The 17787-nt window shown below is 41.0% G+C and overlaps 2 protein-coding genes across 3 annotated transcripts in view; one reads left to right on the forward strand and one right to left on the reverse strand.

Moving 5' to 3' along the window:
• Positions 1-242: 242 nt before the first annotated feature.
• On the reverse strand, positions 243-6060 carry DXO (decapping exoribonuclease). Of its 2 annotated transcripts, none has more exons than XM_075836418.1 (7): positions 5904-6060; positions 4604-4881; positions 3225-3451; positions 2718-2937; positions 2508-2643; positions 2333-2427; positions 243-537 (listed from the first exon to the last, which is right to left on the reverse strand). In XM_075836418.1, exons 1-7 carry the CDS (start codon positions 5934-5936, stop codon positions 426-428), a joined length of 1101 nt encoding a protein of 366 aa, XP_075692533.1. In that variant the 5' UTR covers positions 5937-6060; the 3' UTR covers positions 243-425. The 2 variants fall into 2 exon arrangements, with proteins under 2 accessions (XP_075692533.1, XP_075692532.1); XM_075836417.1 differs by having other exon boundaries at positions 4604-4988; positions 5904-6057.
• Positions 6061-6102: 42 nt separating this feature from the next.
• WHR1 (winged helix repair factor 1) overlaps positions 6103-17787 on the forward strand; it is a 14652-nt gene continuing 2967 nt past the window's right edge. Inside the window, exons 1-3 of the mRNA XM_075836419.1 lie at positions 6103-6229; positions 7846-7992; positions 11914-12059. Of these exons, the coding sequence (XP_075692534.1) occupies positions 7890-7992; positions 11914-12059 (249 nt within the window). The 5' untranslated portion in view covers positions 6103-6229; positions 7846-7889. The remainder of the gene's footprint in view (positions 6230-7845; positions 7993-11913; positions 12060-17787) is intronic.

Here is a 17787-nt window from a genome sequence, read left to right on the forward strand (position 1 = left end):
CAGCTAAAAATAGGCCGTGTGAACATACCCTAACCGTGTACTATGAGATATCCGTGGCAGGAGAGACCAGTCCTTTAAATAAGTCCTGCAGATACGCTATATACCCATTTTAATATATTGTATAAAAATACCCCTGTATACCCCTTCCATGGTGCCCCCTCCTCAGATCATCCTTCATTGGTATATTTCTGATATAATAATTACTGCTGATATTTTGGGTTGATGCAAAAATAGACTGAACGTGATGTCAATTATCTTCATTTAATGACATTTAGCTACAATTCAGTAAAATCGAGGACCAGCCTCAGGTTTGTGAATCCATCAGTCAGAAGACCAGTCGCTCAGCCACCAGCAAAGGTTTGGGGGTCTTCTTGCTCTGTAGGAATCCGGTTTATTTTGAAGACACCAGATCACGTAGCCTGCGGTCACTGCGATAACGCCTGCACGTACCAGTCAGGGATGACCAACTTATCGGATTCTGCTTCCATAGTAAAAGTGATGTCTTGACCCGGCTCCCAGGAGAACACGTAGACCACCCTGGAAAGAAAAGGTCATTGTGATAATGGCGCAACAGCAGCAACAAGCTCAGAGACCAAAAAAACAAGTCGCCAAGATGAGCAATGAACTCCTCTGGCTGCTGCGAAGGAGCAGCTGGAAATATATGAACGCTGGTGTAAGAAATCCCCACAGAGACTTTGACATTTTACTTTATAACTCTAAATAGAATGTTGAGTAACTTGGTTATACTCCAGTCACATGCAGAGCTGTATTCAATATTTTGTTACATGCCACTTAGAATCTGTTAGCGCAATGCTGACAGACACACCCCTTACAGTTACGCTAACTTTCTATAATGAATTAAAGAGGCTCTGTCACCAGATTTTGCAACCCCTATCTGCTATTGCAGCAGATCGGCGCTGCAATGGAGATAAGAGTAACGTTTTTATTTTTTTTAAACGAGCATTTTTGGCCAAGTTATGACCATTTTTGTATTTATGCAAATGAGGCTTGCAAAAGTCCAACTGGGCGTGTTTACAGTAAAAGTCCAAGTGGGCGTGTTTAAAGTAAAAGTACAACTGGGCGTGTATTATGTGCGTACATCGGGGCGTTTTTACTTCTTTTACTAGCTGGGCGTTGTGAATGGGAGTGTATGATGCTGACGAATCAGCATCATCCACTTCTCTTCAGAACGCCCAGCTTCTGGCAGTGCAGATCTGTGACGTCACTCACAGGTCCTGCATCGTGTCGGCACCAGAGGCTACAGTTGATTCTGCAGAAGCATCAGCGTTTGCAGGTAAGTAGCTACATCGACTTACCTGCAAACGCCGATGCTGCTGCAGAATCAACTGTAGCCTCTGGTGCCGATGTGTCCTCGCTCGTCCGACACGATGCAGGACCTGGGGCAGGAAGTGACGTCACAGCGTGATCTCTCGAGAACACGCTGTGTCTGCACTGCCAGAAGCTGGGTGGTAACGAAGAGAAGTGGATGATACTTCTCGTCAGAACGCCCAGATAGTAAAAGAAGTAAACACGCCCCGATGTCCGCACATAATACACGCCCAGTTGGACTTTTACTTTAAACACGCCCACTTGGACTTTTGCAAGCCTCATTTGCATAAATACAAAAATGGTCATAACTTGGCCAAAAATGCTCGTTTTTTAAAAATAAAAACTTTACTGTAATCTACATTGCAGCGCCGATCTGCTGCAATAGGAGATAGGGGTTGCAAAATCTGGTGACAGAGCCTATTTAAGGTCAGGTGCGATGCATTTTTCTACACCCAATGAGACACGTCAGAAGAGGTCACTGACGGGGGCCCATAAGCCGATACCCCCACCAAAGACATTTGACTCCTCAGAAGATGTTTAAAGGTGACCCTCCACTTTACTCTTTCGCGTTAGGTGACTTAACTAAAATATGATAAGTCTTCGGCCCTGTTCACACAGTTTTTTTTTTGCAGGCGGAAAAATCTGATTTTGATTATTTACATTACGTTCAGTCTATTTCGGATCAGATTTTGACCTGCCGCGTTTTTTGCTACCTCTTTCGGCAGTGGTCAATGAGCGTCGCGGACAAAAAAAAATGCAGCGCAAAACCACTTTCTCTGCCTCCCATTGGTGTCAATGGGAGGTCAGAGACTGAAACGCCTGAAGGGCATGGCGCTTTTTCCCGCAAGCATTTTTTTATGCTCTCGGGAATAGAAAACGCCTCCGTCTCCCATTGAAAACAATGGGAGGCATTCTTGGATGTTTTTGACGCGGTTTCCTGTGTGAACAGGGCCTAAATATCAAGACAAGATTGGCAGGACGGCCCTTGCTGTAGGCTTCTTACCTGGGGTCGTCTGTGGTCACCACTTTCTTGATATAATTGAGGAAGGCGTTACAGAAGTTCATACACACGGCCGGATCCCAGCTCTGCTTGTCTCCCTGCACAAAGGATCAATACATTGTATAATATAAAGGTGAAAACCAACAGACCAACGGACGGCTTCAACCCTTCATCTTACCCGGACCAAGTGAGGGATTTCTGACGTTTTGAACTTCTCCAGAGATACGATTCTTCCTTGTGGATTCCGAAAGCCGGCGACGATGAGAGGAATCCCGAGCAGGAAGGACTGGCACCACCACTTCAGGAGTTTATACCTAGTGGGAAAGAGAAGACGTTCGTCTTCCATATAGTGACTGGGTAAGTATATAATATTAGCTATGCCGGGCACCTGTGGAAGCTGCGCTCTTGGTGTTGGTTTCTTATCTGGGCACTGGTCTTCAGCTCTACGTAGCAGGTTGGAGGAGAAGGATTAGAACTGTTCGGGTCTTTGCAGTCCACCTCCCCAGAAACCAAGAAAGAGTGGGATGCCAGGCGGCCCAGCAGGACGCTGCAAAATCCTTCATTGGTGTTCACAACTTCAGATGGGCAAGGGCAGCCATCAGGAGAATCTGAGTAGAAGGAGGACAGATGGTGAAAGAGGTTATAGAGAAAGCATAGACTCCATCTTTCAGAACTACAAGGGCCGTCATGGGTTATAGGAACCGATTTTTTAAAAATATAAAATATGGGGTCTGATCTATGGGGTGCTAATCTCAGGGACCGTGGCAACAAGGGGGGTAATTATTTACATGTGCCCCCTAAATGGTTACTCTCTGTATATATCTGATCCAGAGTAGACTGGATGGTTCACATCGGCAAAGACCGTGGAGGAGATCATGGAGAGGCGCAGACAAACCTGCACACATGTAGCTCTCAAACTTGTATCCGGAGTACATGAGCTTCTCCTGGTCCTTAGTCCGCTCTTTCCTCTTCTTGTAAGTTGTTGCCGTCTCCCTCTCGCTGATATACAGGGTGCCCTTAAACAGGGTGACCGCCAGGATCCAGCCTTCTTGGGTTTCAAACGGGGTGCACAGAATCTTAGTTAGGTGACCTCGCCAGGTGACAAAGTCTCGGTCCACGGGTCTGGAGAGAGGAGAAAAAAAATGTTATTAGGGACCTTTTGCAATCCTCACATCAGACTCCCTGTCTGGACAATTACCTAAAATTATCTTTTTGGAACTCAGGAAAAAAAAAAAAAAGGTCAACAATGCAGCCTAAGGCTATGTTCACACAAGAAACAGCTGTAAAATACGAAGCTGTTTTAAAGGGAAAACAGCTTCTGATTTTAGCCATTTTTTTAAGCATCGAGCGTTTTTTTTACGGCTGTTTTTGGAGCGGTTTTTCTATTGACACCATGAAAAACGGCTCAAGAAGCGACATGTCGCGTCGGAACGAAACGCCGTTTTTCCCATTGAAATCAATGGGCAGATGTTTGGCATCTATCCTGCCGGGTTTCTTCTCTAGTTCACTCCCAGTCAGTGCAGACGTTAAAATAATGGAAAAAAATGTAGAGAGATTTAATCCATCATTTTACTGGCTGGTGGGAAGAGGGGCCGCCCGCTGCGTCTGTAACGCAGAATTATTCTCACATGCAAATACAACATTTCTTTAACGTCTCTTAGGATTATTGATCCCCCTTCCTTTCCTATCTTATATCCATGTTGCTCAGAAGACCCAATCAGAGTTCAGTTTTATTTTTCTAAATAGCAGTGAAAAAAAATTAGACAAAGAAACGGTAGGGTTCCTATAGGCAACAAGGTAATTTCTTCCCCCCTCAGACAGTTTTGATACATGAGGCCTATAATATTCCTCTCTAAGACCCCATTGATGTTCTGGACGTGAATTTGGAGGCTTTTTCTTCAAACACATCGCTCTGCCACCATGATAAGGGGGAAAAAAAATCCAGGTGGAACAACTAGGGTTGGCACCCTTTCCACCCAAAAACACTGGCCAGGATTTTACCCCATTCATTGACAGTAGTGAAATCCGCAACAGAAATCGACATGTTGCAGATTTTAAAAACCGCACCACATGTCCATTTATTTTTTTTAAATCTCATCCACTTTACGGCTTCGGTATTTCGCCCGCAAATCTGGATAAAGAATCCACAGCAATTCCGCTACGTGTCAACATAGCCGAACTCACTACTTACACACACACACACACACACACACACACACACACACACACACACACACACACACACACACACACACCTCCTCTATTGTTTCACACCTGTTGCTATTAGAACTTCCATTTTCCTGCAGAAGTCCGATGTTCTCTTTCACCCATGTTAAAATATGCAGCAGACCCTCTATCTCGTCTTCGTTACGTGGCACATAGCGATCCTCAAATCCGTTCATCAGGTCCCATCCAAGGGAAGCCTCTCCCTTATCCATTCCTGTAGGGGCACTAAGATAGCGTAGGCGTCGGGCATCACCATGGTAACATCGCTTGTCATCCAGAGAGAAAGAACCCAGTTCCAAGGGGAGCCTGTAGAATGGAAACGAGCCCTGGTGGAAGGAGGGATGTGTTTTTAAAGAAGGAGAGGATACGTGAGGGTTCTTCAACCGGGAGGAATCAGAAGTGTCCTGGTCAAGGCCTCTTTTAGGGGGTCTCGCTGAAATGCAGAATATGAGACAATATAGGATAATATACAAGTCTATGGGGCAACAGGACGCCTGACGAGGGGTGGGGTACCTGGCAAACGAGGCTTTTGCGTGAGGGTCATTTAAAGAACAAATTGCATATTTGTGTTACTTCTGCCATCAATTATAGACCCGCAGACGATCACTCTCCAACATTTGTAAATCGAAAGTAGGAACTGCCGCCCAATTGTGCATATTGGGCGCTGGCAAATTTTTTACTTGCTCCTCTCTGGGTGGTCACAAAGTTTCTGAATAAGAGAGAATGCAACAGACGCCACCTGAGTGCAACTACTACCGATGCACCCGTGGCAGCGTGACACCGACACCCCCATGGCAGCGTGACCACCATGCACGCCCCAGTGGCAGCGTGATCACCATCGATGCCCCCGTGACGACCATCGGTGCCCCAGTGGCGGCGTGACCACCATCGACGCCCCAGTGGCAGCGTGACCACCATCGATGACACCATAACAGTGTGACAACTATTAACGCCCCCATGGTAGTGTGAATGTCACCAAAGTCCATCAGGTCAGTGTGACCGTCAGCGATGCCCCCCTTGGCAGCGTAACCGTGGTCACACACGGCCCATATTGTGTGGATAGACTGCTTATACCGCTGTCACTGAACGTCTGACCACGCTGCTTGACGGGGAGTCCCAGGTCACCTAAAACTCCACAAGTTTATTATCGTAACCACCCCCACTAGCAAAGGGAGCGAATCCGAAATATAGTATCCTAATGGAAAATTGCAATGCCTGAGGATAATACGAGTAGTACAGAACCACAGCTTTTCTTTAACTACAACTCCCAGCATGTAGGCCAGCTTCACTAAGTATGAGTCAATATTAATATTGCATGCCTACATTGTGAATTACTGCAAATCCTCACCTCCTCTGTCTCCGTCTGTATGCACAGTGTCATCCATATTTCTTGTTTATCCCTTTAAGGGTAATGATGACGTTTAAACAAAGCGCCGGAAGTTTTGAACCTTTCGCCACCCGTATTTGTCATCTACATTGATAACGTTTGCTACACTAGAGGAAGCCTTGTGTTACAGTTATGTCTCCTCTAGTGTGCGCTGTACGCTGAGTACTTTTCATTCGTATCTTGGTCTCCGGGAAAATGGCCGCCGGATAACGCTGGCTCTGTGATTTAGGAGACGCTGGGTTGTCTCTGGCTGTGTCTACAGCTGTGTGTGCGACACGTATAGACTGGTATGTATATGACACGTCTGTAGTTACTGGTTTTACAGTCCCCAACTACAAACACAGCCAGACTGACAACTACTAGAAACGGAAGTTTAGCTACAGATTTATAACATTGGAAAATCAGAAATAGAAACGACCTCCCCTTCTGAAGAGGGACATTCACAGTGATTTATGTGGCAGACTACGGATTACTTATGACAGCGTGCCAACCACAGATACACCCACTGCAGCCTGCCAATCACGAATGCCCTGTGTCAGCCTTCCAACCAGAGAAGCCCCTGTGTCACCCTGCCAACAGATGCTCCCTCCTCAGCCTGCCAACCACAGAAGCCACGTGTCACCCTGCCAACCACTGATGTCCGCTGTGTCACCCTGCCAACCACTGATGTCCGCTGTGTCAGCCTGCCAACCACAGAAGCCACGTGTCACCCTGCCAACCACTGATGTCCGCTGTGTCAGCCTGCCAACCACTGATGTCCGCTGTGTCAGCCTGCCAACCACTGATGTCCGCTGTGTCAGCCTGCCAACCACTGATGTCCGCTGTGTCAGCCTGCCAACCACTGATGTCCGCTGTGTCAGCCTGCCAACCACTGATGTCCGCTGTGTCAGCCTGCCAACCACAGAAGCCACGTGTCACCCTGCCAACCACTGATGTCCGCTGTGTCAGCCTGCCAACCACTGATGTCCGCTGTGTCAGCCTGCCAACCACTGATGTCCGCTGTGTCAGCCTGCCAACCACTGATGTCCGCTGTGTCAGCCTGCCAACCACTGATGTCCGCTGTGTCAGCCTGCCAACCACTGATGTCCGCTGTGTCAGCCTGCCAACCACTGATGTCCGGTGTGTCAGCCTGCCAACCACAGAAGCCACCGTGTCACCCTGCCAACAGATGCTCCCACCTCAGCCTGCCAAGCACTGATGTCCCGTGTCAGCCTGCCAACCACAGATGCCCCCTTATAAGCTTGCCAACCACAGATGCCCCCTTATAAGCTTGCCAACCACAGATGCCCTTTTGTCAGTGTTCCAACCACAGATGCCCCATGTCAGCATGCCAGCGAGAGATGCCCTCTGTGACAGCCACACATGGTGTATTACTGAGACTTCTGCCATGTTCCACCTTTTTGTACTATGTGTCATATGTTAATTTGTGTTTTGATGTTTATCACTGTGATTATTGCAGGTGGAGTCGCCACGTTTATATACAGATGACACATGAACTCCGAGTACAATGATGGGGGTGGTAGAGCACGATAGCGATGGGTCTCATACCATTATTAACCGATTCTTCTGCCTTCGCTATTTATAGTGTACGATAGTGTTACACTGGGGTGGGTACCGTGACTAGAACTATTATGTAGCCACAACTACGGCAGGCACTATTATATGGGCACTAAAGGCTGGATTGGGATGGTATGGCACTATGTGCCATTCAGGACTCTTGTAAAGCTGTAGGGACTGTAATGGCAGCCATATTTGTTGTTACCCAGCTTTCCCAGAAACAGATATAACTCACGACTGGCTGAATAGGACGACGCAGACACTTGAGAATGAGTCATTATTGTAATATACATTTTGGAATATACTGATCCCTTTCAGAGTTTCATCACATTATTTTTCTGTGCAGGAAGTCGGACATCTCCCACCATTACCCCGGCCCCCTTCCCTTTCATGGACCGCAAACGCAAGCAGATATGTGACCCGTTTAAAGTAAAGAAACCAAAGGAGGATAATCTGAAGTCTGATGTAAATGTTTATCCATCTCCATATCCAGGTAATGACACGAGCAGAAGACACTGAGCACTTCTCAATTACAACACCCCTGTCATAAACAGAACCAGGGCATCTATAAGGGTTAAACAGGTGGGCACTGACAGCACCCACCCACTACTGGATGTTAATCTAGCTGGTTCCCCGTCTGTCAGTGTTTCGTAGCCAATTAGTATCTCCAAGAGCAAGTTAATTTAACTCTTTACGGGACCCTATAGTTGCCCTTCCTTAACGGGACTGTCTTGTGAGGGCACCCACTGGCATAAATGAGGGCCCCCGCCTCAGTGATCCCTGAAGTTCCCCCTGGCCGCAACTAAATAGAAGTGATACTTGAAGTCACTGAATTTAATACTAAGGGTATGTTCACACGCTGAACAAAAAACGGCTGAAAATACGGAGCTGTTTTCAAGGGCCGTTTTTGGAGCTGTTTTTCTTTTGAGTCAATGAAAAACGGCTCCAAAAATAGCTCAGGAAGCGACATGCACTACTTTTTACGGGGCGTGTTTTTACGTGCTGTTTTTTTAAAATGAGGTGTAAAATAACGCCAAGTCGGAACAGAACGCTGTGTTTCCCATTGAAATCAATGGGCAGATGTTTGTAGGCGTTCTGCTCCCGATTTTTCGGCCGTGTGAACATACCCTCAGTGTGCCACAAACTACCGTGTGCCGAACCCTGGTTTTACTAATTCGCACCTGAGATCAATGGCTGAGGGCACCACTCAACACCTGGTTCCTGGGCACTGACTGTACCGCTGACTATCCGGCGCTGTAGGACAAATGTACCGATGCCCACTAGGAGCCTCCTACTGATTATATCCAGTGTCATCGTACCCCTCGGACTATCACGGTTACATTTCCACTAGGACCTTGGTCAAGAGGCATTCGGAACAGTCGTCTTGACGACCCTTAAAAACAAAAACGTGGCTGTGAAAGCCATTTTCTTTTTTTTTTGTAAATGTTTTTATTTGGTTTCAACAAATTTTAAGTATAACAAGAAGGGGGAAAGGGAGCGGAGAGGGAGGGAAGACACAAATCAGCATTGGTATTGTACATCTACATATCCAGTACATAATCGGACATCACATTAGGAAGGTCCAAATATAAGCAGTACAATAGTTAATCAGAAACATATGTAGATATTTTCAACATAAACAACCTAGAGATGAGATCTGTGAGTCATTAAGGTAGATATCGACAACGGGGGAGGGGGAGAGGGGGCTTATCTTATAAAGGAAGATGCCGAGTCACTTATAGGCAAGCGAAAGGCTCAATCATTCCAGTTGTCTAGTTGTGAAAGCCATTTTTAACACAAAGGTGGCGACCATGCTAAGGGAGAAGAGAAAGCTGCAGCGGACATCTGGGAACCCATACCTCTGCCATGCTTACGCCGGATTCCAGATAGGAACTCATGGCTTCCATGTCATGGAGCACATCACTGGTTGCAACCTGGAGGAAATCCTGGAGACTACTGGCCCTATGGACGTGAGGACAACAGTTCTTTGTACTGCAGAAATGATCTATGACATCCAGCACCTACAAGAACTGGGGGTGATCCACCGGGACCTAAAAACTGATAATGTCCCCATTGACCGCCAGGGCATTATGACTTTGGGTTGGCTGCAGAGAACGTCTTTGGCACCAAAACTATCTTTGGATTTGGTGGAACACTTTATTACATGGCACCAGAAATGCTAAACAGTGACCCCTATGGCTCGTCCATCGATGGTGGGCGTTTCGACTGATCCTTTTTCAGGTTCTAATTAAAGCATATCCATTCTGTGGGGATGAAACGAACCATGAATTTATACAGCTAGTCCTGTGGGATGAGCCCAACTACCCTGAAGACCTCATTAAAGAGGCAAAAGACATCCTGATGGTTTCTGTGGAAAGAGCGGCACAGGCCTCTGGGGGGGCGCGGAGATGTGCGCTGAGATGTGCGCAAACACCCCTTTTATGGTGGAATTGATTGGCAGAAAATAAGACCATGGATCCATCTTTCATGCCAAGGTTGGATCAAACCAACTACTCCACCTCAAGCCAACCCTTAGGGTATGTTCACACACTATGGCTGTAAAATACGGAGCTGGTTTCAAGGAAAAACAATCTCTGAATTTCAGCCGTTATGTAAACATCGAGCGTTTATTGATGCGTTTTTTTACGTACGTTTTTGGAGCTGTTTTTCTTTTGACCCAATGAAAAAACGGCTCCAAAAACGGGTCAAGAAGTGAAACGCACTTCTTTTTTACGGTGAGTTGTTTACAAACGGCGCGTAACAAAAAACCGCCCGTGGGAACGAAATGCCGTTTTTTCCCCCATTAAATCACTGTGCAGATGTTTCGAGGCGTTCAGCCCCCCCGTATTTTCAGCCGTTTTTCAGGGCGATTATGGCCCGAAAAAAAAGCTGAAAATGGGCAGTGTGAACATACCCTCAGCCTTGTCCTCCCTGAATGTCCGAAAAAGTTTCACCTGACCATCTGATGCCAAGCTCAGACTTTCCATTTGTCCACCCTGAGTGGTCCTTCTAGCCGGTCAGTAGTAACATCTCACTGCTCTCTTCTATGTCCACACCTCCAGTATGAAGACCTGACCATCGTATCATCTCCACCTCCTGTCACACGCATTGTCCTCCCTGTATTATAACCTCATTGGCTGCTTGGTTCTTCATCATCTGAGGCAGCGCCACAACCACCGCCATGATCGACCATAATGATTAATTGTCATCAATTCCAACTTGATTTTTTATAACTATACATTTTCACCATAATCACCCCCATCTTCATCTTCACCATCGTCCTCTACACCACTACCACCATCATTCATAAACATTACCATAAATACTTGCGGTTTCCGGCGCTGCTGTGCGAGGACGGAGAGAGGAGAGCTCCTGATATTTGCTGGCCCTGTAACCACTCATTGTGCAGTAACCTCCTCGTAGCCGCACTAGATAGGGTAATCTCGCCTCTCCGGCGGCTCACAGACCGCACGCTTTGTGCTTTGCAGCAGCCAGATATCCCCATTCCGGCCGGGCTCCACGGTCCTGCGATCTCCTCTCAAGATGGTGGCGATGCCGTCCTCTTCCGCAAGACCTTTTTCCGTCTGCAGAGTGCCTTCCAATCTAGAGTAGGAATTCTCTCCCGCCCTAGACTACAAGAGGCTGGCCATAGAAGTGGCAAGGAGGAGAGTCCGCCAAAGAGCCCTGGAGCTTAACATCCAGACATGTCTGAGCAGTCTGCAGAGGTCTCCCCGATTTCCACGCGGGTAGATGATTTGGAGCACAGAGTAGCCCAGGTTGTGGCGGCAAATGACGATCTATAGGCGAATCTGTAATCTGACAAACAAAAAAACATGAGACTGTGGGACGAGGTAGACGTTCCCGATGGAACAATTTGCGCACGTTGGGCCTTCCGGAGACCATAAAAGCCTCAAAGCAAAAAATTACTGCATTCTGAAGATTATTGTGCGTAGGTGGTCCACAGATGAAGAGCCTTCAGCTCCATTTGCACTTCATTAGTTCGCAGGAAGGTTCGTATCCAGCGACCCTACTGATATTCCATGATGATGGACCCATGTACTGTGCACTAGTCTTCTACATCAGGCTGGGATATTTGTTAGATCCATGATCACTTGGTGGCTTCCACCTCAGTGTTACTGTATAGTGTCCGACATACTGACTGTTAATCACAATAGGTCTCATTTATCGCAACTATCAAACTGTAAAACCGGCCTTGTTGCCCATAGCAACCGATCACCATGCAGCTTTCATTTCTTGAGCAACTCTGGGAAAAATAGAAGCTGCACTGTGATTGGTTGCTGAGGGCAACACGGTCAGATTTCCTCCTTGGCAGCGATGAATAATGAAATATATGACGTTGCGTCTCCATGTGTGATATTATCCTGTGAAGCGTTTCACTTTCTTATCTTCTCAGATTTCACAGACAACCCTCAGGAAGGCGTATCCTATCTTTGGGCACTTTTCCCTCGCAAACTCTTCAATGACTCTCTACCCCCCATGTTCTTTAGACATCAGCTCTACAGTCTCACACAAGATCGCACCAATGTAGATAGATTACTGGTGAGTTATAGTAGTTATATTCTTGTATATAGGGGGCAGTATTATAGTAGTTATATTCTTGTATATAGGGTCAGTATTATAGTAGTTATATTCTTGTATATAGGGGGCAGTATTATAGTAGTTATATTCTTGTATACAGGAGGTAGTATTATAGTAGTTATATTCTTGTATATAGGGAGCAGTATTATAGTAGTTCTATTCTTGTATATAGGGGCAGTATTATAGTAGTTCTATTCTTGTATATAGGGGGCAGTATTATAGTAGTTATATTCTTGTACATAGGGGGCAGTATTATAGTAGTTATATTCTTGTATATAGGGGCAGTATTATAGTAGTTATATTCTTGTATATAGGGGGCAGTATTATAGTAGTTATATTCTTGTATATAGGAGAAGTATTATAGTAGTTATATTCTTGTATATAGGAGAAGTATTATAGTAGTTATATTCTTGTATATAGGGGGCAGTATTATAATAGTTATATTCTTGTATATAGGGGCCAGTATTATAGTAGTTATATTCTTGTATATAGGAGCAGTATTATAGTAGTTATATTCTTGTATATAGGGGGCAGTATTTTAGTAGTTATATTCTTGTATATAGGGGTATTATTATAGTAGTTATATTCTTGTATATAGGGGTAGTATTATAGTAGTTATATTCTTGTATATAGGGGGCAGTATTATAGTAGTTATATTCTTGTATATAGGGGCAGTATTATAGTAGTTATATTCTTGTATATAGGGGCAGTATTATAGTAGTTATATTCTTGTATATAGGGGCAGTATTTTAGTAGTTATATTCTTGTATATAGGGGGCAGTATTATAGTAGTTATATTCATGTATATAGGAGCAGTATTATAGTAGATATATTCTTGTATATTGGGGCAGTATTATAGTAGTTATATTCTTGTATATAGGGGCAGTATTATAGTCGTTATATTCTTGTATATAGGAGCAGTATTATAGTAGTTATATTCTTGTATATAGGAGGCAGTATTATAGTAGTTATATTCTTGTATATAGGAGAAGTATTATAGTAGTTATATTCTTGTATATAGGGGGCAGTATTATAGTAGTTATATTCTTGTATATAGGGAGCAGTATTATAGTAGTTATATTCTTGTACATAGGGGCAGTATTATAGTAGTTATATTCTTGTATATAGGAGCAGTATTATAGTAGTTATATTCTTGTATATAGGGGCAGTATTATAGTAGTTATATTCTTGTACATAGGGGGTAGTATTATAGCAGTTATATTCTTGTATATAGGATCAGTATTATAGTAGTTATATTCTTGTATATAGGGGGCAGTATTATAGTAGTTATATTCTTGTATATAGGGGGTGGTATTATAGCAGTTATATTCTTGTATATAGGAGCAGTATTATAGTAGTTATATTCTTGTATATAGGGGGTGGTATTATAGTAGTTATATTCTTGTATATAGGAGAAGTATTGTAGTAGTTATATTCTTGTATATAGGGGGCAGTATTATAGTAGTTATATTCTTGTATATAGGGAGCAGTATTATAGTAGTTATATTCTTGTACATAGGGGCAGTATTATAGTAGTTATATTCTTGTACATAGGGGGCAGTATTATAGTAGTTATATTCTTGTATATAGGGGGCAGTATTATAGTAGTTATATTCTTGTATATAGGGGGCAGTATTATAGTAGTTATATTCTTGTATATAGGGGCAGTATTATAGTAGTTATATTCTTGTATATAGGGGGCAGTATTATAGTAGTTATATTCTTGTATATAGGGAGCAGTATTATAGTAGTTATATTCTTGTACATAGGGGCAGTATTATAGTAGTTATATTCTTGTACATAGGGGGCAGTATTATAGTAGTTATATTCTTGTATATAGGGGGCAGTATTATAGTAGTTATATTCTTGTATATAGGGGGCAGTATTATAGTAGTTATATTCTTGTATATAGGGGCAGTATTATAGTAGTTATATTCTTGTATATAGGGGCAGTATTATAGTAGTTATATTCTTGTATATAGGGGCAGTATTATAGTAGTTATATTCTTGTATATAGGAGCAGTATTATAGTAGTTATATTCTTGTATATAGGGGCAGTATTATAGTAGTTATATTCTTGTATATAGGAGCAGTATTATAGTAGTTATATTCTTGTATATAGGAGCAGTATTATAGTAGTTATATTCTTGTATATAGGGGGCAGTATTATAGTAGTTATATTCTTGTATATAGGAGAAGTATTATAGTAGTTATATCCTTGTATATAGGGGCAGTATTATAGTAGTTATATTCTTGTATATAGGGAGCAGTATTATAGTAGTTATATTCTTGTACATAGGGGCAGTATTATAGTAGTTATATTCTTGTACATAGGGGGCAGTATTATAGTAGTTATATTCTTGTATATAGGGGGCAGTATTATAGTAGTTATATTCTTGTATATAGGGGGCAGTATTATAGTAGTTATATTCTTGTATATAGGGGCAGTATTATAGTAGTTATATTCTTGTATATAGGGGCAGTATTATAGTAGTTATATTCTTGTATATAGGAGCAGTATTATAGTAATTATATTCTTGTACATAGGGGGCAGTATTATAGTAGTTATATTCTTGTATATAGGAGCAGTATTATAGTAGTTATATTCTTGTATATTGGGAGCAGTATTATAGTAGTTATATTCTTGTACATAGGGGGCAATATTATAGTAGTTATATTCTTGTATATAGGAGCAGTATTATAGTAGTTATATTCTTGTATATTGGGAGCAGTATTATAGTAGTTATATTCTTGTATATAGGGGGCAGTATTATAGTAGTTATATTCATGTATATAGGAGAAGTATTATAGTAGATATATTCTTGTATATTGGGGCAGTATTATAGTAGTTATATTCTTGTATATAGGGGGCAGTATTATAGTAGTTATATTCTTGTATATAGGGGCAGTATTTTAGTAGTTATATTCTTGTATATAGGGGGCAGTATTATAGTAGTTATATTCATGTATATAGGAGCAGTATTATAGTAGATATATTCTTGTATATTGGGGCAGTATTATAGTAGTTATATTCTTGTATATAGGGGCAGTATTATAGTCGTTATATTCTTGTATATAGGAGCAGTATTATAGTAGTTATATTCTTGTATATAGGGGGCAGTATTATAGTAGTTATATTCTTGTATATAGGCGGCAGTATTATAGTAGTTATATTCTTGTATATAGGGGCAGTATTATAGTAGTTATATTCTTGTATATAGGGGGCAGTATTATAGTAGTTATATTCTTGTATATAGGAGCAGTATTATAGTAGTTATATTCTTGTATATAGGAGGCAGTATTATAGTAGTTATATTCTTGTATATAGGGGGCAGTATTATAGTAGTTATATTCTTGTACATAGGGGGAAGTATTATAGTAGATATATTCTTGTATATTGGGGCATTATTATAGTAGTTATATTCTTGTATATATGAGCAGTATTATAGTAGTTATATTCTTGTATATAGGAGGCAGTATTATAGTAGTTATTCTTGTATATAGGGGCAGTATTATAGTAGTTATATTCTTGTATATAGGGGCAGTATTATAGTAGTTATATTCTTGTACATAGGGGGCAGTATTATAGTAGTTATATTCTTGTATATAGGGGTAGTATTATAGTAGTTATATTCTTGTATATAGGAGCAGTATTATAGTAGTTATATTCTTGTATATAGGAGGCAGTATTATAGTAGTTATATTCTTGTATATAGGGGCAGTATTATAGTAGTTATATTCTTGTATATAGGGGGCAGTATTATAGTAGTTATATTCTTGTATATAGGGGCAGTATTCTAATAGTTATATTCTTGTATATAGGGGGCAGTATTATAGTGTTTATATTCTTGTATATAGGAGTAGTATTATAGTAGTTAAATGCTTGTATATAGGGGCAGTATTATAGTAGTTATATTCTTGTATATAGGGGTAGTATTCTAGTAGTTATATTCTTGTATATAGGGGCAGTATTATAGTAGTTATATTCTTGTATATAGGGGCAGTATTCTAGTAGTTATATTCTTGTATATAGGGGCAGTATTATAGTAGTTATATTCATGTATATAGGAGCAGTATTATAGTAGATATATTGTATATTGGGGCAGTATTATAGTAGTTATATTCTTGTATATAGGGGCAGTATTATAGTCGTTATATTCTTGTATATAGGAGTAGTATTATAGTAGTTAAATGCTTGTATATAGGGGCAGTATTATAGTAGTTATATTCTTGTATATAGGGGTAGTATTCTAGTAGTTATATTCTTGTATATAGGGGGCAGTATTATAGTGTTTATATTCTTGTATATAGGAGTAGTATTATAGTAGTTAAATGCTTGTATATAGGGGCAGTATTATAGTAGTTATATTCTTGTATATAGGGGTAGTATTCTAGTAGTTATATTCTTGTATATAGGGGCAGTATTATAGTAGTTATATTCTTGTATATAGGGGCAGTATTCTAGTAGTTATATTCTTGTATATAGGGGCAGTATTATAGTAGTTATATTCATGTATATAGGAGCAGTATTATAGTAGATATATTCTTGTATATTGGGGCAGTATTATAGTAGTTATATTCTTGTATATAGGGGCAGTATTATAGTCGTTATATTCTTGTATATAGGAGTAGTATTATAGTAGTTAAATGCTTGTATATAGGGGCAGTATTATAGTAGTTATATTCTTGTATATAGGGGTAGTATTCTAGTAGTTATATTCTTGTATATAGGGGCAGTATTATAGTAGTTATATTCATGTATATAGGAGCAGTATTATAGTAGATATATTCTTGTATATTGGGGCAGTATTATAGTAGTTATATTCTTGTATATAGGGGCAGTATTATAGTCGTTATATTCTTGTATATAGGAGCAGTATTATAGTAGTTATATTCTTGTATATAGGGGGCAGTATTATAGTAGTTATATTCTTGTATATAGGCGGCAGTATTATAGTAGTTATATTCTTGTATATAGGGGGCAATATTATAGTAGTTATATTCTTGTATATAAGGGGCAGTATTATAGTAGTTATATTCTTGTATATAGGGGGCAATATTATAGTAGTTATATTCTTGTATATAGGGGCAGTATTATAGTAGTTATATTCTTGTATATAGGGGCAGTATTATAGTAGTTATATTCTTGTATATAGGGGGCAATATTATAGTAGTTATATTCTTGTATATAGGGGCAGTATTATAGTAGTTATATTCTTGTATATAGGAGGCAGTATTATAGTAGTTATTCTTGTATATAGGGGCAGTATTATAGTAGTTATATTCTTGTATATAGGGGCAGTATTATAGTAGTTATATTCTTGTACATAGGGGGCAGTATTATAGTAGTTATATTCTTGTATATAGGGGTAGTATTATAGTAGTTATATTCTTGTATATAGGAGCAGTATTATAGTAGTTATATTCTTGTATATAGGAGGCAGTATTATAGTAGTTATATTCTTGTATATAGGGGCAGTATTATAGTAGTTATATTCTTGTATATAGGGGCAGTATTATAGTAGTTATATTCTTGTATATAGGGGCAGTATTCTAATAGTTATATTCTTGTATATAGGGGGCAGTATTATAGTGTTTATATTCTTGTATATAGGAGTAGTATTATAGTAGTTAAATGCTTGTATATAGAGAGGCAGTATTATAGTAGTTATATTCTTGTATATAGGAG

This window comes from Rhinoderma darwinii, chromosome 8 (assembly GCF_050947455.1).
Source record: "Rhinoderma darwinii isolate aRhiDar2 chromosome 8, aRhiDar2.hap1, whole genome shotgun sequence".
NCBI classification, from domain to species: domain Eukaryota; kingdom Metazoa; phylum Chordata; class Amphibia; order Anura; family Rhinodermatidae; genus Rhinoderma; species Rhinoderma darwinii.